The sequence below is a fragment of the Neoarius graeffei genome, chromosome 23 (genome assembly GCF_027579695.1).
Source record: "Neoarius graeffei isolate fNeoGra1 chromosome 23, fNeoGra1.pri, whole genome shotgun sequence".
In the NCBI taxonomy this organism is placed as follows: Eukaryota; Metazoa; Chordata; class Actinopteri; order Siluriformes; family Ariidae; genus Neoarius; species Neoarius graeffei.
This window is the reverse complement of record NC_083591.1, coordinates 21,488,625-21,509,943: the sequence shown is the minus strand read 5'-3', so window position 1 is coordinate 21,509,943 and position 21,319 is coordinate 21,488,625. Positions and strand designations below refer to the sequence as shown.

Below are 21,319 nucleotides of genomic sequence, written 5' to 3'. Positions count from 1 at the left end.
GGAATAAATTGAATGATACACGTTGATGGATTAATTTGTTGTTTCTCACCTGTGAAAGGTAATCCCATATGATCTCGTTTGGACGGTAAACCTGTTGGTACAGTTAAACGCAGCACATGAATCTTTATTCTCCGCTTTGACCTATCCAATATGGCGACGAGGATGACGTATGATTCTACGCGGAAGGCGGCATCTTTAATGGTCCGGAATAAATTGAATGATACACGTTGATGGATTAATTTCTTCTACGCCCTTTTTGAGGAATGTATTGTAGGACTTAAACCCACATCTGAAGAGGTGAGATCGCTCCTTTTTTTTCCCCTATTTTTGCTGGCGGGATTGACTCTGCCCTAAGGGCAGAGTCTCTCTCACTTTGCACCATTACACAATAAATATTCACAGTGAAAATATTTTGTAAGCGCGTTTCATGAACCAAGTTATAGGATTTGTTGACAACTTGCATCGAGTTCGTTACACTTCTACCCGGCGTGAAGCACTTCACACTCACAGGTTGTGACGTCATCGTAAACAAATCTGTTCTACTCATCCAGACGACTTCACAACGGCAACATTGCCAGATCTTTCCACTCTGGAACCCGTTCTCAAAAAGATTGCGTTTTGGGCACCCAAAACGCCGGTGCCGTGTGGACGCCAGGCCTAAACGATAAGCAATTGTATCGGAGTCACCTGAATCCGTTGCCGTGTGGACAGGGCCTAAAGGACTACTTGGGCTACGATGTTGTTCAGGAAAACCATGTTAGCTTGATGATGGACCTTAAGAGGTAATTTAAGACTCTCTTGGCCTTAAGAGGCTTTTGGGAAGCCCACCCAAGATTAGTTCATAGACATTTGTTGTTTGACTTTTGATTTTTTTATGATGATCTTATAATTCAGTATTTTTTTTCTTGGTATCTGCCTTTCTGTCTCTTTATCCCTTTATTTATCCCTCTAGATTTGCCCAAGGCAGCCCTGCGAATCTTGAGCAACGTGACATTTTTGTTTGTGAGTTTGTCATACACAGCAGAGTGTGCCATAGTTACAGCCTTCATCACTTTCATCCCTAAGTTCATTGAGTCTCAATTTGGGGTTCCAGCATCCAGTGCCAGTATCTACACAGGTAATTTCTCTCTCTCACATACACACAGTGTTGTGTCTGTGCCTTAAGTTTTTGTCTTGTCATGCTTATTTTTATTACCCCCCTCAACTCTGTTGTAGGCTTGGTAATTGTCCCAAGTGCTGGTGTTGGGATAGTGCTGGGAGGTTATATTATTAAGAAGCTAAAGTTGGGAGCAAGAGAGTCAGCCAAACTGGCCATGATCTGTAGTGGAGTGTCTCTGCTCTGTTTCTCCACACTCTTCATTGTTGGCTGTGAGAGCATTAATCTAGGAGGAATCAATATACCCTACACAACTGGGTAAGAATATTATATACTTACAACCAATTACGGGGCAGCACGGTGGTGTAGTGGTTAGCGCTGTCGCCTCACAGCAAGAAGGTCCGGGTTCAAGCCCCGTGGCCAGCGAGGGCCTTTCTGTGTGGAGTTTGCATGTTCCCCCTGTGTCCGCATGGGTTTCCTTCAGGTGCTCCGGTTTCCCCCAGAGTCCAAAGACATGCAGGTTAGGTTAACTGGTGACTCTAAATTGACCGTAGGTGTGAGTGTGAATGGTTGTCTGTGTCTATGTGTCAGCCCTGTGATGACTTGGCGACATGTCCAGGGTGTACCCCGCTTTTCGCCTGTTGTCAGCTGGGATAGGCTCCAGCTTGGCTGTGACCCTGTAGAACAGGATAAAGTGGCTAGAGATAATGAGATGAGAAGTACAAAGAAAAGATTTTAAATAGTTTTACTGACCAACTTAATTGTAATTTGTAAATATAAATGAAGTTAGAATTCGATGCCTGCAACACACTAAAAAAAAAAGTTGGGACAGAGACATTACAATTGAATTGCATCACCTTTCCTTTTAATAACATTTTTTTAATCATATGGGATCTGAGGATTTTAATTGTCACAGTTTTGCAATTGGAATTTTTGTCCATTCTTGCTTGATACAAGACTTAAGCTGCCCAACAGTCCGTGGTCACCGTTGTCTGGTTCTCGTTCTCATGATGCATGACACATTCTCAGTAGGAGACAGATCTGGACTGGTAGCTGGCCAGTCAAGCACACACACACTGTGTCTACGAAGCCACTCTGTTGTAGTCTGTGCAGAGTGAGGTCTGGCATTGTCCTACTGAAATAAGCATGGACTTCCCGGGAAGAGACATTGCCTTGATGAATATGTCTCTCTAAAATCCCAATATATTTCCAAATATATCAATGGTACATTCACACATGCAACTCACCCATGCCATGGGCACTGATGCACCCCCACACCATCACAAATGCTGGCTTTTGCACCTTTCTCTGATAACAAACTGGATGGTCATGTTCACCTTTTCCACTGAGAACTCAACGTCCACTTTTCCCAAAAACAAGCTGAAATGTCGACTCTTCTGACCACAGCACACGTTTCCACTGTCTTTCGGTCCATCTGAGTTGAGTTCAGGCCCAAAGAAATTGGCAGCATTTCTGCATAGAATTAGTGAATGGCTTCTCCTTGTGTAATACAGTTTCAGGTTGCATTACTGGATGCAGCAGCAGACTCTTAAGTGACAATGGTTTTCTGAAGTACTCCTGAACCCATATGGCTCTATTTGTCACTTTGGCATGACAGTTTCTCAGCCAGTACCACCTGAGGGCTTGAAAGTCATGCACATTCAACAGTAGTTTCTGGCTTTGCCTTCAGAGACACTGAGATGTCACTGAATTCCTTAAATCTTTTCACAATATTATGTACTGTAGATTTTGAAAGACCTAAAATCTTGTGTTGATAAATGTTCTTTTTGAATTGACTAACAATTCTCTCACAAATTTTAGCACAAAGGAGTGAGCCATGATCCCTTCTTGCTTGCAAAGACTCAGCCTTTGGTGCATGCTCCTTTTATACCCAATCATGTTACCAATTATTCTGCTTATTGTGGAATCTTCCAAAATGATGTTCCGTGAACATCCTATAAACTTTTTAGTCCTATTTTGCCTCTGTCCCACCTTTTTTGAATGTGTTGCAGGCATCAAATTTTAAGTGTTTATATTTACAAAATACAATTAAATTGGTCAGTAAAACTGTTGAAAATGTTTTCTTTGAACTTTTATCAGTTAAATAAGCTTTCACATGAATTAACAAATGATATTTTTGTTTTTTATTGCATTTTGGAAATTGGCCCAACTTTTCTGGAAATGGGGTTAGTAAAAGATTTTATTAAACAGTTTCAGTGTTGGCAATGTAAGAGGAACCGGCAGGACAAGAAAAAATGGTGGAAGTGGTTGTAAAGAGGCATGCTTGTGTGTGTGTGTGGGGGGGGGGGGGGGGGGCAGGGAGGAAGGTGTGGGTAGCTCCCTATATACTGGGCACACCTAGGCAGGTGCAACCAATTAACAAATAATTTCTTCCTGCTGCCACCACAGCCTCTGCAATACCACTGCAGGATTAGTGGGGACACAGAGGGTTGTCACACCTCCCTTCCTAAAAGGGCTCCTTCCTGGAGACTTAAAATAAAACATAAAAAGACATCCTACAACCACTCCAGTCATACCCCATTTCCTTCTGGTCCTCTGCATCCTGGGAAGAGAAGAGACAGAAGAGAAATCAAGGGAGAGAACACAGCAGGCAACAAACACTCAATGTATGAGGTGCGATAATGTTCTGGAACTGTTCCTGTTGCAAATGAACAGAGCACAGCAAGGTCATGTACAAAAAAGTATTTAATCAGTATTTAATTAGTGCAAGTATTTAATTGTGCAAGTTCTCCCACTTAAAAAGATGAGAGAGGCCTGTAATTTTCATCATAGGTATACCTCAACTATGAGAGACAAAATGAGAAAAAAATCCAGAAAATCACATTGTCTGATTTTTAAAGAATTTATTTGCAAATTATGGTGGAAAATAAGTATTTGGTCAATAACAAAAGTTCATCTCAATACTTTGTTATATACCCTTTGTTGGCAATGACAGAGGTCAAACGTTTTCTGTAAGTCTTCACAAGGTTTTCACACACTGTTGCTGGTATTTTGGCCCATTCCTCCATGCAGATCTCTTCTAGAGCAGTGATGTTTTGGGGCTGTCGCTGGGCAACATGGACTTTCAACTCCCTCCAAAGATTTTCTATGGGGTTGAGATCTGGAGACTGGCTAGGCCACTCCAGGACCTTGAAACGCTTCTTACGAAGCCACTCCTTCGTTGCCCGGGCGGTGTGTTTGGGATCATTGTCATGCTGAAAGACCCAGCCATGTTTCATCTTCAATGCCCTAGCTGATGGAAGGAGGTTTTCACTCAAAATCTCACGATACATGGCCCCATTCATTCTTTCCTTTACACGGATCAGTCGTCCTGGTCCCTTTGCAGAAAAACAGCCCCAAAGCATGATGTTTCCACCCCCATGCTTCACAGTAGGTATGGTGTTCTTTGGATGCAACTCAGCATTCTTTCTCCTCCAAACACGACAAGTTGAGTTTTTACCAAAAAGTTCTATTTGGGTTTCATCTGACCATATGACATTCTCCCAATCCTCTTCTGGATCATCCAAATGCTCTCTAGCAAACTTCAGATGGGCCTGGACATGTACTGGCTTAAGCAGGGGGACACATCTGGCACTGCAGGATTTGAGTCCCTGGCAGCGTAGTGTGTTACTGATGGTAGCCTTTGTTACTTTGGTCCCAGCTCTCTGCAGGTCATTCACTAGGTCCCCCTGTGTGGTTCTGGGATTTTTGCTCACCATTCTTGATCATTTTGACCCCACGGGGTGAGATCTTGCGTGGAGCCCCAGATCGAGGGAGATTATCAGTGGTCTTGTATGTCTTCCATTTTCTAATAATTGCTCCCACAGTTGATTTCTTCACACCAAGCTGCTTACCTATTGCAGATTCAGTCTTCCCAGCCTGGTGCAGGTCTACAATTTTGTTTCTGGTGTCCTTTGACAGCTCTTTGGTCTTGGCCATAGTGGAGTTTGGAGTGTGACTGTTTGAGGTTGTGGACAGGTGTCTTATACTGATAACGAGTTCAAACAGGTGCCATTAATACAGGTAATGAGTGGAGGACAGAGAAGCCTCTTAAAGAAGTTGTTACAGGTCTGTGAGAGCCAGAAATATTGCTTGTTTGTAGGTGACCAAATACTTATTTTACCAAGGAATTTACCAATTAATTCATTAAAAATCCTACAAATGTGATTTCCTGGATTCTTTCCCCCCATTCTGTCTCTCATAGTTGAAGTGTACCTATGATGAAAATTACAGGCCTCTCTCATCTTTTTAAGTGGGAGAACTTGCACAATTGGTGGCTGACTAAATACTTTTTTGCCCCACTGTATGTGCAGCAGGAGTGAACAATAACTCTTGTGAGTCAGTATGCAACATGACGTCGCATGGCCAACATCGGGAGCTGTGTTATGTTCATTTTTGTGATAACGGGCATTTGCGCATTTGCAATTTGTGTAATTCACAAGCATTGACAATCAGCAATGGGGACCCTTGAAATGTTTGAGCAAGCCTATGGCAATAAAGCAGTGAGCCAGGTGAGGTGTTTTGAGTGGCATTCACGCTGCAAAAGGGGCAGGACTTCATTGGATGATGTGCTGTCCCTCTTGATGCACAAATTCCACTTAAAATGCCTAGCCAAGCTCATTGCTTCATTGTCTTACTGAAGGATTTTAGGTGTTTCTATTGCTGATTCCATGAGCAATATAATTTGATGCTTGCTATCTGGTCCATAGTAAAATTGCAAATGCATATGTACATGTCACAAAAAACATGCGTAACAGCGCGACATCATGCGGCTTACTAACTCACTGCTCACTGCTGCCGCACACTCACTGTTCATTCACAACAGGAACAGTCCCTGAACTTTTGATTGTACTTCGTATCTATACTGTGACAACACATTCACAAACATGTTCCACATCAAGTCATTTCCATGTAGTGGAGGCATTTCCATCTCTACAGCTCTATAAGAGTTGCTTTAAGTTACATCCCAATACACCACCAACTGCCAGTGCACTATTACTGCAAGGCCAGCTGGGGTACACATCTCTCAAGAGACAGACTCTTGTGAATGCTGGGTCTACTATACCGCTAGTACTCAGCATAGCAAGGCCGACAAAAAAAAAGGGAGTCAGAAACAAACACACAAAGGAGAAAAGACTACTCCAACACCACTGAGGGTAACAAAGTCATAACGACCTGGGAAGGCAGACACACTAAGTCAATAGGAGGAAATGCACAGACCTGCTGTTTTGTATTTTATAAGTGCTTGTATAATATTTTCATCACCTTCCCATTTTTATCTAATCGTTTTCTCATCTCATCTCATTATCTCTAGCCGCTTTATCCTGTTCTACAGAGTCGCAGGCAAGCTGGAGCCTATCCCAGCTGACTATGGGCGAAAGGTGGGGTACACCCTGGACAAGTCGCCAGGTCATCACAGGGCTGACACATAGACACAGACAACCATTCACACTCACATTCACACCTACGGTCAATTTTAGAGTCACCAGTTAACCTAACCTGCATGTCTTTGGACTGTGGGGGAAACCGGAGCACCCGGAGGAAACCCACGCGGACAACATGCAAACTCCACACAGAAAGGCCCTCGCCGGCCACGGGGCTCAAACCCGGACCTTCTTGCTGTGAGGCGACAGCACTAACCACTACACCACCGTGCCGCCCTAATTGTTTTCTATCTTTGATAATTAACTTTGTTATGAAAAAAAATATTTTATGGATGGAACCACATCTCCCTCATAGCATAATGAAGATGAGTGCCTTTTTGAGCAATCCATGCTGGGTCAAAGTAAACATCAGAGGAAATAAGCCCTACTCACTGACAAAGACTGTACACCGACCAAATAAAACACAGTGACCACTTGTCTCAGGGTAGCCTGTCTCACTGTATGTGATGTTCACCACAAATTAATTGGGAAACAACATCATATGTATTTTGTCAAGAACGCATTCTTGTTTTTCCTCATAGTTTGTCTAAAACTAGCAAGCTAACTAGCTATTATCAGGTTAGCCAAATATAGTTACATTAATATTAATTAATATTAGCTGTGCTAACATGGTAGCAGTGCAGCAAACTAATCATAAACCTGATGATAACTATTAAAACTTAATATGTAACAATACAGCTGCTAGCAGCGATAAAGGGCCCTTGCACTTGGTAAATTGTGCCTGTCACATTTTGTAATCAAAGAATGCAGTGTGAGCTGTTGTGTTTGTTAAATGCAGGTACATCAGATGTGTTTTTCCCTCTAAAACTCGTGAATGCTGGACGAACTGCATTTCAACCAAAGCAATAAATTTTGCAATAGGGGGTGTTATGTAGCCCATGAGGCCACCCTATGCTGATTTACAGTATCAACTCAGTCTTAGTCATCCTAAGACAAATGCTGGAGTAAAGTTCCATGTGTTTTCAGCCACTGTAAGCCCCTCAAAAAAAATGCAGGAAAATTTAAAAGCCCTACATTCCATTTAACATTGGCTGCCATAACATTCTCATTTGAGGTATCCACTATTTCTTCACAATTTATCATCCTGTACATCTGAAGTTTATTCCTACTGACTTTCAAGGAAAACCGATAAACTGGCTAGGAGAAGTGCGAAAGAGTATGTAAAAAATAGGTTAAAACATCACAAATTCCAAAATGGCTGAATTCCTGTTAGGCGGAGCTCATGCAAACCAATGGGAAATATGTTTGCCATAGTGACGACAATGTTTGCTCCAAAACTCATGAACATCGAACAAGCTGTATGGCAACCAAAGCAAAAGGTTTTGAAATAGGGGGCACTATGTAACTGATGAGGCCAACCTATGCTTATTTACAATATTTCCTCAAAAGATATCCCACAACAAATGTCAGAGGTAGGTTCCATGCATTTTTAGCCATCGTAAGCCCCTCAGAACAGCGCAGGAAAATTTGGAAATCCCATATTCCGTCCAACATTGGCCACCATTACGTCCTCATTTGAGATATCCACTATGCCTTTAAAATTTATTGTTGTGTGTGTCTGAAGTTTATTCCTACCGACTTTCAAGGAAAACCGATAAACTGGCTAGAAGTGCGAAAGAGTACGTAAAAAATAGGCCAAGACATCACAAATTCCAAAATGGCTGACTTCCTGTTGGGTGGAGCTAATGCAGACATTTGTTTGTCTTAGTGAGGACAATGTTCCCTCCAAAACTCATGAGCATCTGATGAACGTTGTGGCATCCAAATCTATAAATTTGAATCAAAAATGCTAGGGGGCACTATGATGTCTTCTAGCCTCACCCAAGGCAAATCACCTAAGAATAATAAACTTTTACTCTATTTTCACAAGTGCATGAAATTGATTGAGTTTTGGAATATTTGCAAAGTGTCAAATCTGTAATTATAGAAAAAGAATAATAAAAAAAACAACATGTCAAAAACAATATGGCCCAATCCCTTTGCAATTTAAAATCAGCAACATCTTGACATGCCGAATACCAAACAAACTGGCTAGGATTCAACAAACCGGCTAGGAAGAGTAGGTCAAAATGTAACACGTTTTAGCAATGGAGTCATTACTGTCCATGTCCAAATCGTGGCGCTATACCAGAGGGTGTCTATGGGCATGTGGATATCTTCAGAACAATGACATCCTGTAACCTGTGAAGTTTGAGCCATATCAGGCAATGCATGGTGAATTTATGACTCGCTTCCTGTTTGCGTGGCATAATGTAAATTTATTGGTTCGCCATTTCAACATCTTGCGACATATCACAAATCCTATTGCAATTCAACATCAGCAACATCTTGGCATGATCTATACCAAATACGGCATGGATCCAGCAAAGCGCCTAGGAGCAGTTCGTTAAAATGCAACATGTCAAAACGCACAAAACCAAAAATATCTCACTTCCTGTTGAGTATGGCTGATGCAGTGTAAAGGCAATTTTGTTTGTCTTGGGGTATTGCACACACCTACCAAATTTGACACCTGATAGGTGAAACTATATACTGGGCAGGTGTCTCAATGACATATGGGGCGCTATGGAGTCCACCGGACACACCTGGGATCAAGCCCTTATGGCTCTGTTTCGGTGCGCATGACTGACGTGTACCAAATTTCATGAGTTTTCGAATATGTACAAGGTGTCAAATCTGTATTTTTGAACTACGTGGTGCTATGGAGTTAATGAAGTTTCAAAATTTCCACATTCCATCCAATATGGCTGACTTCCTTTTGGACGGAGTCAAATACAACTAAATGAACTTTGTCCTGTATCACAAGAGTATCGATTACATCAAATCTTGTGCTGATCCGAGCAACTTAATTTCAACCATAGCTTGTTCTCGGGGGCACGATAGAGCTCCGGGACCACACCCAGTTCCTTGCTCAGTGTAACTTTATGATTTTATGCAAATTTGATCAGTGTAATAATAAGGAGAAGAAGAAGAAGAAGACGATGAAAACAATAGGGCTTTGCACCTACGATGCAGGCAATAGGTCCGCACCTCGGTGCTTGGGCCCTAATAATAATAACAATCTTTACAGAAACAATAGGGCTTTGCACCTCGGTGCTCAGGCACTAATAATAAAAAGAAGAATCCTTATGAATACAATAGGGCCTTGTGCCTCCGGTGCTCGGGCTCTAATAAAAAGAAGAATCCTCATGAATACAATAGGGTCTTGCACCTCCGGTGCAGTGGCCTCTGGTAGACACCAGAGGTCTTGCACCTCCGGTGCTCGGGCCCTAATAAGAAAAAATATGCCAAAACAATCGGGCTTTGCACCTACGGTGCAGGCTTATGGCCTGCACTTCGGTGCTTGGGCCCTAATAATAATAAGAAGAAAAACATGACAAAAACCATAGGGCTTTGCACGTACGGTGCAGGGGCCCTAAAAAACATTCTGACAACAATAGGGCAATGCACCTCGGTGCTCGGGCCCTAATCATCATCATCTTTCTTCTTTTTCATTTAATGTCCTTTTGTTCCCATATTTCATGGGGTTGGACAAGCATTCTCCATCTCAGTCTGTTATAGACCATCTCTTCTTCGAGGTTAAGTTCCCTCAGAGCTTCCTCTATACACTTCTTCCATGTTTTTAGACGTCTTCCATCAATTACAGCTTCTGCTGCTCTCCGTACCACACTACTCTCTTCTCTTTTGATATGCCCGAACCATCTCAAATGTTGTCTTCTCATTAAATTCCATATGCTTTCCACTTGACATCTCTCCATCACTTCCTCACTTTATATTCCCTCTTCCCAATGCATATTTGCCATATATCGGAGCATCCGGCAATCACATCTCTTCACCATGTTTTCAAGGTTCCTAGACATCGGCCATGTTTCTGCTCCATATATAAGTATGGGTCTAATGCATGCACAGAACGTTTGTACTCTACTTTTTAGGGGAATTGCTTGATTCGTCAAAAGACTAGATATGTCTCCATTTTGACCAAGCAGCTGATATTCTGGTTCGAACTGCTCTCTCTACCCCTTGACTGCAGTGAATCATATCACCTAGGTAACAGAAGCTTTCAACTTCTTCGATAGTACCATCATCAACCCTTATTCTGCCACAACTCCATCTCAGCACCTTGTTCTCTTCTTTCTCCTCTTCTTGTACAGGCAGAGCAGACAAAGTTTTCACCTGCTTGATTTACACTCCTTAGTCCAGAACATCTCATGTGGCACCACTTCCTGCATTCTGTACATAGTATAGAGTTGGCGCCTACTCCCATTCCACAAACACTGCATGGATATCTACCTTGATCCCTGGTCTCAACCTCCTCCTTTCCCGATATCATCATTTTTGTCTTTTCTAAGTTTTCCATCTTTCTTCTCCAGTCATTAAACATTCTTATTACTACTTCTTCTTCTGTCTCTGCTGCTAACACCACATTGTCGGCATACAAGAGTTCCCAGAATTCGTCACTGCATCCTTCCTTTGTTACTTCCTCTGTGAAGATTTTGAAGAGAAGTGGAGAGAGAGGGGAGCCTTGGTGGACTCCCACTCTGATATCAAACTCCTCAGAGATTCCAGCCTTAGACTTCACCTTTGACCTAGAGTTTGTATAGAGTGCCATTATTGCCTGTATCATATGCTCAAGTACAAGTTGCCTTCTTATAGCCCAGACAATTACGTCCCTAGGCACCCAGTAAAAGGCCTTTTCAAGGTCCATGAAGATGTGATAAAGTTCTTTTTCATTCCTTATACTTTTCCTTTAACTGTCTAACAATAAATATTGTAATAATAAGAAAAAAACAGGCCAACGACAATAGGGCTTTGCACCTACGCTGCACCTCGGTGCTCTGGCACTAATAATAATAATAATAATAATAATAATAATAAAATGCCGAAAACTATAGGGCTTTGCACCTACGTGCTCAGAACCTCATAATGATAATAATAAGCATAAGAAATGTGCCGAAAACAATAGGGCATTGCACCTACGATGCTCGGGTCCTCATAATAATAATAATAAGAAGAAAAAAAATGCCGAAAACAATAGACTTAGACAACCTTTATTGTCATTCAGTATGCAACAAGTGTACACCGAACGAAATTTTGTTGCAGTTTGGCTCAGCACAGAATAAAATATGAAGTGTATTAAATTAAATTATGCAGCAGCAAAAATATTATTAAGTGCAATAGTATAAAGTGACCTGTGGAATTAGGAATGTTCAAGTATAAATTGAAGTTTAGAGTTTGGGTTTGGAGTTCAGCAGTCTGATGACCTGGGGGGAAAACTGCTACAGAACCTGGTGGTCCTGCACCTAATGCTGCGGAACCTCTTTCCAGAGGCCAGAAGTGAGAACAGTCCATAATGAGGGTGTGAGGGGTCACTGATGATGTTTCTGGCTCGAGACATGCAATGGCTTGGTGCAATGTCCTGAATGGATGGAAGAGAAGTCCCAATGATTTTCTCTGCTGTCCTCACCACTCTTCTCACATTCTTCCAGTTAGAGGCACTGCAGCCTCCACACCACACAGAGATGCAGCTGGTTAGAATGCTCTCTATGGTGCTTCTGTAGAATGTAGTGAGGATGGGCAGGTGGGCTCTCCTCATCCTACGCGGGAAGTGCAGATGTTGCTGTTCCTTCTTGACCAGTGATGCAGTGTTCACAGACCAGGTGAAGTTGTCTGTGATGTGCACCCCCAGGAACTTGGTGCTATTGACCACCTCCACAGCCGTGTTGTTGTTGATGAGAAGTGGAGCGTGGCTGGGTTGGTTTTTCCTGACGTCAACAATGATCTCTTTGGTTTTGTCCACATTCAGGATCAGGCTGTTTTCCCTGCACCAGCCGCTCCACCTCCTCTCTGTAGGCCAGGTCGTTATCGTCCCTGATGAGGCCCACCACTGTTTTGTCGTCCGTAAACTTCACAATGTGGTTTCTGGTAGCCCTGGGGACACAGTCGTGTGTCATCAGAGTGAACAGCAGCGGGCTCAGGACACAGCCCTGAGGGGAGCCTGTGCTGAGGGTGATGACACTGGAGGTGTTCTGTCCGACCCGCACTGACTATGGTCTTTCAGTGAGGAAGTCTAGCAGCCAGTTGCACAGAGGGGTGCTGAAGCCCAGGGGACCCAGCTTGTTCACCAGATGCTGTGGAATGATGGTAGTAAACGCTGAACTGAAGTCCAGAAACAGCATCCGCACATGAGTGGTGTTCTCCTCCAAGTGTGGAAGGCTCAGGTGAAGAGCGGAGGAGATGGCGTCTTCAGTGGAGCGGTTTGGCCGGTAGGCAAACTGGAATGGGTTGAATGTGGGAGGGAGCCTGGAGGTGATGTAATCCTTTCCCAGTCTCTCAAAGCACTTCATCATAATGGGAGTGAGTGCTATGGGCTGGTAGTCATTGAGTGATGTGATACGAGTTTTTTTTGGCACTGGGATGATGGTGGCAGTCTTGAAACATGATGGGACTTTGGCTTGATCCAGTGAGGTGTTGATGTCCATAAGAACATGACCTAGCTGGTCTGCACATTCCCTGAGCACCCGACCAGGAATATTATTGGGGCCCGGGGCCTTCCGTGTGTTGACTGTCCTCAGAGTCCTCCGCACCTCAGCTGTATGACAAGTATGAACAAGTGTGATTGTTCCAGGGAAAAAAAGGGGAGTGCAGCTCATGACGGACAGATGTATGTGTTGTGTGAAGTTTGGTAACTCTCTTGTAAAGCATGTTCGAGCAGGACAACTTTGATTCCAAAACTCAGTTTATTTCAGTTTGGCCAAAAATGCATTGAAGTTAATGGGAGATAAAGGGATGAGCAAAAAGCAAGAAGATGATGAGTGTGGATCAGAGCCAATTTCACAGATGTGTTGGGTGAATTGGCCTGAGGTGTAATATGAATATTGGTGGCTGTCCGACAAAGAGTGGCCTTGCAGGAACACTTTGATTCAGTAACTCCGTTCATTTCATTGGGGCCAAAAAAGGATACAAAAACAACAATATAGCTGCTAGCTGTGATAAAGGGCCCTCGCACTCAAGGCCGAGCCTCTATCCCTTTGTAGCAGTGGCCAGGACTGATGTGTGTACCAAATTTCATGAGTCAGATTTTTTCGGCAATAGAATCGTTACTGTCCAGGTCCAAATGGTAGCGCTACATGAGAGGCTCACTTTGGGCATGGGCATATCATCAGAACCCTGATGCCCTATAACCTGTGAAGTTTTAGCTCCATCAGGCAATGCATGGTGAATTTATGACACACTTCCTGTTTGCATGGTGAAACATACAAATTTATCGGTTTGCCATTTCAACATCATGCAAGAGATCCCAAACCCTGTCGCAAGTCAAATGGCTAAAACAATGTACATTTCAATTTTGTTCATCTTGGGGCACCACACACCCATCCAGTGACATGGATAGGTGAAAGTATATACCGGGCAGAAGTCTCAATGACATCTGGCAGTGCTGTGGAGTCCCCGGGACACACCTGGGGTCAAGCCCCAATCACTGAGTAGCGGTGCACATGGCTGACGTGTCTACCAAATTTCATGAGTTTTTGAATATTTTCAAGGCATCAGATCTGTATTTTTGAACTAGGTGGCACTATGGCATTATTGAAGCCCACATAGTCTGAGCTACCACATCAACTCAAATTATATTAGAGGACTATTATATATTTGCAAAGTTTCATGCACTGCAAAAAAAAAAAAGAAAACTGAATTTGAGGAGAAAATTCCTTAATACTAATGAAATTATCTTGCTGCATGGACAGATAATTTTACTTGACAAGACATCTTGGAATAAGTTGCTTACAATCTAGAACTAGTTTTAATAATCTCAGAGTTGGTGTCTTGTATTCTTCTACACTGTAAAAAAATTATATCTTAACAAGTTAGAATATCTTGAATATAGTTGAAATGATCTAGCATTTCCTATTAGAAGAATACAAGACACCAACTCTCAGTTAAAACTAGTTGTAGATTGTAACCAACTTATTCCAAGATGTCTTGTGAAGTAAAATTATTTGTCCATGCAGCAAGATAATTTCACAAGTATTAAGGAATTTTCTCCTCAAACTCAGTTTTTTTTGCAGTGTGAATTTTTAGCCATCATAAGCCCCTCAAAACAGCATGGGAAATTTTAAAAATCCCACATTCTATCCAGCATGGCTGGCTTCCCATTGGGCAGAGTCAAATACAACCAAGTGAAAATTGTCCTGTATCACATGAGTATTGATCACACTAAATCTTGTACCAATCTGAGCAACTTCATCTCAACCATAGCTTGTTCTGTCCATGTCCACATGGTGGCACTATACCAGAGGGTGTCTTTGGGCATGTGGATATCTTCAGAACCATGGTGTCCTAAAAAACTGAAGTTTGAGCCATATCAGGCAATGCATGGTGAATTTATGCCTCACTTCCTGTTTGCGTGGCATAATGTATAAATTTATTTGTTTGCCATTTCAACATCTTGTGATGTATCACAAATCCCTTCACAAATTATCATCAGCTACATCTTCCCATGATGTATACCAAATATGGCATGGATCCAACAATCCGCCTAGGAGGAGTTTGTTAAAACATAACACGTGTCAAAACAAAAATATCTCACTTCCTGTTGAGTATGGCTGATGCAATGTATTGGCAATTTTGTTCTTCTATGCATACTCCACAGACCTACCAAATTTGACACAGATAGGTGAAACTATATACCGGGCAGGAGTCTCAATGACATATGGGGGCACTATGGAGTCCCCGGACACACCTGGGATCAAGCCCCTATGGCTGAGAACCAGTGCACATGACTGACGTGTGTCCCAAATTTCATGAGTTTTCAAATATGTACGAGGTGTCAAATCTGTATTTTTGAACTAGGTGGCGATATGTTAACAAAGCCCACCTAGACTAATTTGCCATATCAACTCAAATTGTATCATAGGACAAATGTATGTGCAAAACTTCATGAGTTTTCAGCCATCGTAAGCCCCTCAAAACAGCATGGGAAAATTTCAAAATCCCACATTCCATCCAACATGGCTGACTTCCTGTTGGGCGGAGTCAAATACAACGAAGTGAACTTTGTCCTGTATTACAAGAATATCAATCACACCAAATCTCGTGCTGATCCAAGCAACTTCATCTTAAACATAGCTTGTTCTCGGGGGCGCTATAGAGTTCCAGGACCACACACAGTCCCTTGCTCAATGTAACTTTGTGATTTTACGCACAATTGATCAGTGTGCCAAAATTTGTGAGTTTTTGAGTATCGCAAGTGCCTCACAAACGAGTTTTTCCGCGGAGAAAAAAAGTAAACAATAATAACAATAATAATGATAATAACTAGAGACAATTCCCCTGTGGGAAATCATGAGAGTGATGCAGTGGCCGGAGCAGTCGCTATAGCAGGAGTTGCACTGTACTGTGTGAATGTGTGACTTGCTATGATGCTACAATCATGTGTGTGTCTGAGAGACAGCAGCCCCTCCCTCATGTGTGTGTCTGAGAGAGAGCAGCCCCTCCCCCATCTGCTCGCTTAGAGCAGAGACAAAGCATGACACAGAGTTTTTCCTCAGAGTGTGCACTCCAAACAATGGTGATTTATACGAAAACGGAAGGAGGTATTCACAAAATTCTTTCACATTGAGCGCTACAAGGCTCTCATGAACACATTGATGTAATTTCCTTGTCCCTAGTGTAAAAAATGTGGACAATAGAGCGAGTTGAAAACAAGTGACATTTCTGATTTTGCAGTAAATGCGCTGCCAGGTTTATAATGGGAGTCAATGGGGCAGTTTGCCTGTCCTCTCGTTACTTTCAGGCTTTTCATTCAAAAACTGTAAATCCTATCGTTTAGGTAGACACATTGTGTGAATCAAGACAAGTGTGACTACAACTTTTGAGAAAATTATGTGTGTAGAGTGCAATTTGTGGCTGAAAACACAGTTTAAATGAGAGAGAGCTTTTTTTCAAGCTGCTCACCCCCACTGAAGTGTAACGCCATAGACACTCATTATAAAGTCTGAATTTCTCCAGAATTGATCATGGTGATTGATCTGTGACTGATCAAAAAGTATAGAACCTAGCAAAAAAGTTGAATGCCAGATCCACAGAGGAGAAGTTTGTCTCTGTTTTAAAGTTTGAATTATGTCTCTAGGTGAAAGCATGCCAGAGCAGCGGATGTTTGAAAAACAGTGAAAATGTGTGATGTTTCAATTAATTCCATAGAAATGAATGGGAAATTTTGCGTGATTTTTTCGCGACTATGTCGCGAAAAAATCGTATTTCGATGAACAAAGTAATAGCATAGCGAGTCCGATCGAGCCGCACGTTTTGATGTATTATCTGTCTGTGTGCGATGAACGATTATTCGAAATCGAAATTTGTACGGAACATAAATAATAAGAAGAAACACGCAGAACAACAATAGTGATGCTGTGCTTTGCACTGCATCACTAATAACAAGAAAGCACACGCTGAAAACAAGCCTGCACCTTGGTTCTCGGGCCCTAAAAAACAAGAGAATGAGTACGTCTTTCCAAAAGTTGTATACAAGAACACTTATTCCTGAACAGGATGGACTATTTGAAGTTGGTTTGGGGTCAGTGTCTCAAAAATCTTGGGAAAAGAATTGGGACAAATTTCTTTAAAAGCTGGGACTCCAAGGAACTCAGTAATTACAGCCCATATCTATTCTCCCTTTTCTGGGCAAGCTACCTGAGTGTCTGTAGCGGTTCACGTCAAAGAACATAGCATCCGGCAACCTGTTTAAGGAGATTGTGTCTGGCTCAATCCATACTACTGAAACAACACTTGTCAATGTTACAAATAAGTTGTTCATTGCAACTACCTGTGTGTTGTTGGAAATACTTGTTCTGCTAGACCTGACTGCTGTTTTTGAGAAAGTATCTCATTATGCTGCTTTTCCACTACCAACGCGGCTGAGTTGGGCTGAGCTGTGCCGTGCTGAGTTGGGCTGAGTCGAGCTGAGTGGGGCTGTTGGAGTTGCATTTCGACTACAACCGCGCTGAACCGTGCTGGCTGGAAGTGGGTGGACACATTGGGTGGAGTTAGCGAAAGTGGGTGGACGTCACGTGATGTCGTTAGGCGGCGCAAACAGTGACATCAGTGATCTTTTAAGCGGTAGTCTCACGACCCGGATAGTAAACAATAAACATGGAGTCGTTAGTGTTGCTAGTGTTGCTCTTAATCTCTGTGTTTGCACCTTCCTTCCCCATTTTTCACTAATACATGAAACCTGCTTAGGAGAGCCTGTCAGCATTGCATCACTATACCCTGATCAGCCATAACATTATGACCACTGACAGGTGAAGTTAATAATACTGATTACCTCATTACAACAGCACCTGTCAAGGGGTGGGATATATTAGGCAGCAAGAGAACAGTCAGTTCTTGAAGTTGATGTGTTGGAAGCAGGAAAAAATAGGCAAGCATAAGGATCTGAGCAACTTTGACAAGAGCCAAATTGTGATGGCTAGATGGCTGGGTCTGAGCATCTCCAAAATGGCACATCTTGTGGGGTGTCCCCAGCATGCAGTGGTTAGTACCTACCAAAAGTGGTCCAAGGAAGGACAACTGGTGAACCGGTGACAGGGTCATGGGTATAGATAGTTTTCACATGACGTCACAGAGTCGGGGATTCCCTAGTGGCGGCCATCTTGCGGGTCAAGCTTACCGTACGGGTGACTGAGCACACATTGTAACACGCAAGTACAAAGTCTTCAAAAGAACCCAAGCAGGCTATTTAAAGCTAGCAATGGTGCACACCTGTTGTATTCACGGCTGTCGTAATAGGTCAGGTGATGAAGTCGTCAAGCGGAGCTTTTATGGAATTCCCACTGTACGGGAGCACGAAGGCGAGCAAACAAACAGCATACAAAGGAGAAATCTATGGCTTGCGAGAATCAACCGCAAGGATTATCAGCCTTCCAAACACAGCAAAGTCTGCTCCAATCATTATATAAGTGGTAAGTTGTTTAAATAAACAATCAGTTGTGTTTAAGTTTGTTTTTGGAAACCAAAACATCATGTGAACAATCTCTGGAGAATGGCTAACTGGAGCCACTGAGTGTACGTTTACATTGTAATGTATACTTAATATCGCTCGTTTGTCACTTTTCTATTTGAAACTTGTCACTTCACTCACGCAAGGGTCATTTTTGAAAAACATTTTAGGTCTATTCTTTATGGTTTGATTTGTGTTTGGGATGCAAACAGCGCGCCTTTTGGCAGATGCCGCCTGAATCGCGCAGATCCGTTTTTTTTTTTTTTTTTAGGGGGGGCGTTGGAGTGTCTGATTATAATTTCAAAGTAAATTCTGTATTAAAATTACTAAATAAGCAAATCTGTTACAGTCCATGAAACAGGAAGTATAAGGATGAGAAAAAAACAGTTTAAATCGGAAAGTTGCGCACATTTGCTCAGCCCGAGCGGTGTGCAGGACTGCGCAAATGTGCACAGCTTTCCGATTTAAACTGTTTTTTTCTCATCCTTATCTTTCCTGTTTCATGGACTGTAACGGATTTGCTTATTTAGTAATTTTAATACAGAATTTACTTTGAAATTATAATCAGACACTCCAACGCCCCCCCCAAAAAAAAAAAAATCGGATCTGCGCGATTCAGGCGGCATCCACCAAAAGGTGCACTGTGAATATATAAAGTTGTACATATCAGACAGCCTTTAAAGTTTGATGAAGTCAGTTTCAGGCTTTGGAAGTTTCAGGCTTTGGCAGCCCTGCATAGTCACTTGAAAATGCATCTTTGTCCACTTCGTAGGGGTCAATTCCCCCAATCAAGGCCAGTTTGGCTGCATACCATTGTCGTGAGATGTCGTCTAATGTATCTATATACTTCTGTTTGCTTGATTTTGCCGACATTGATCTTTATTTTAGAAAACTGACTATATAGCTTCATAAATTCGTCCAAGATAACGTAGCCAGTAGTGGCGATAGTCCGTTTTATTTGCCCTGCAAAATGGCGGCTGGGGGGGCGTTCCCCGGAATGCCGTGACGTCAGTGAAAACTATCTATTGAAGGCTCATTGATTTTCATGGGGCACGAAGGCTAGCCCATATGGTACAATTCCACAGAAGTTATTGTAGCACAAACTGCTGAAAAAGTTAATGCTAACTTTTCTGTTTTAGCCAGTATTAACTTTTTGAGAAGTTTGTGCTACAAACTGATGCCCCTGTGGCACCACAATGCTATGCAGCAAGTGATTGAAAATGCTACAAATCAGTGTTAAAATTCAATGTATATTTGTTCAGCATATCTAAAATTACTGGAGTTATTCTGTCAGTCAGAAATTGTCAGTATATTTTGGCCATTGGTGGCCATTTCAATGAAACACAGAGTGGCTGGTAAAGGATACTATGGAGACTAGAGGGTTAATTAGGTAGTCATGGATATTGTGTCCAAAAGGGCCTCTCTAACCTATGAGCATCTATGTGCACTGTTTCCAGCAGTAATGTATTCCTTTACAAAAGTGCGCTCAGCCTATACTTGGTGGAAGAGATCAGGCAAAGGACAAAGGATTAGTCAGGGAGGGTCACTTGCCATCTTGGTGAGCCTTCGTTTCCCTGTATTTCTTTTCTTTTATGTCGTACTGTGTAGAACAAACTAAACTATACCTGATCTGTAATTTTGTTTGTCAGCTTATCCATTAAATTATGGCCATGTTTTCTTTAAAGAAGATTAAGATTTTTAAGATTTCATTAACTCCTTCAGACACAAGGAAAAATGCTATGGAACTTCATGCTATGGAACTTCATGTGTACAATTGTACACATTATGTCCGAAGGAGTTAAAGAACTTAACATGAGCACAGTTTGGTCGGCCTTCTTTCTCACACATTGATTGCATACCAGCTGAGCACATCTCTATTACTATCTTAATCAATCATATTATAATGCAAATTGCAGCATCCTTCTTGAAAATTGATTCTGAACTGGCAGATATATGGCCTGAAATTAGTGGTATGAGGTTGCTGAGGACAGAAGGCTCTTTTAAGGAACTGGCAAGCTTATTTTCTGTATTTTTCACTGAATATCGAGACTTTAGATGGTGGAGGCTTCATCACCACAGAACAGTATCCTTCTATTTTCTTTATCAGTGACACAGTGATAGTGAATTCAGAGTGCCACAAATATACAGTGGTGCTTGAAAGTTTGTGAACCCTTTAGAATTTTCTATATTTCATCATAAATATGACCTCAAACATCAGATTTTCACACAAGTCCTAAAAGTAGATAAAGAGAACCCAGTTAAACAAATGAGACAAAAATATTATACTTGGTCATTTATTTATTGAGGAGAATGATCCAATATTACATATCTGAGTATGTGAACCGCTAGGATTAGCAGTTAATTTGAAGGTGAAATTAGAGTCAGGTGTTTTCAATCAATGGGATGACAATCAGGTGTGAGTGGGCACCCTGTTTTATTTAAAGAACAGGGATCTATCAAAGTCTGATCTTCACAACACGTTTGTGGAAATGTATCATGGCATGAACAAAGGAGATTTCTGAGGACCTCAGAAAAAGCGTTGTTGATGCTCATCACACTGGAAAAGGTTACAAAACCATCTGTAAAGAATATGGACTCCACCAATCCACAGTCAGACAGATTGTGTACAAATGGAGGAAATTCAAGACCATTGTTACCCTCCCCAGGAGTGGTCGACCAACAAAAATCACTCTAAGAGCAAGGCGTGTAATAGTCAGAGAGGTCACAAAGGTCCCCAGGGTAACTTCTAAGCAACTGACGGCCTTTCTCACATTGGCTAATGTT

At 42.1% G+C, this 21,319-nt stretch overlaps 1 protein-coding gene across 1 annotated transcript in view; it reads left to right on the top strand.

Moving 5' to 3' along the window:
* Positions 1-21,319, top strand: part of LOC132871183 (solute carrier organic anion transporter family member 5A1-like) — a 114,782-nt gene that overhangs the window by 77,815 nt on the left and 15,648 nt on the right. The window contains exons 5-6 of the mRNA XM_060905289.1: positions 953-1,117; positions 1,216-1,414. Of these exons, the coding sequence (XP_060761272.1) occupies positions 953-1,117; positions 1,216-1,414 (364 nt within the window). The remainder of the gene's footprint in view (positions 1-952; positions 1,118-1,215; positions 1,415-21,319) is intronic.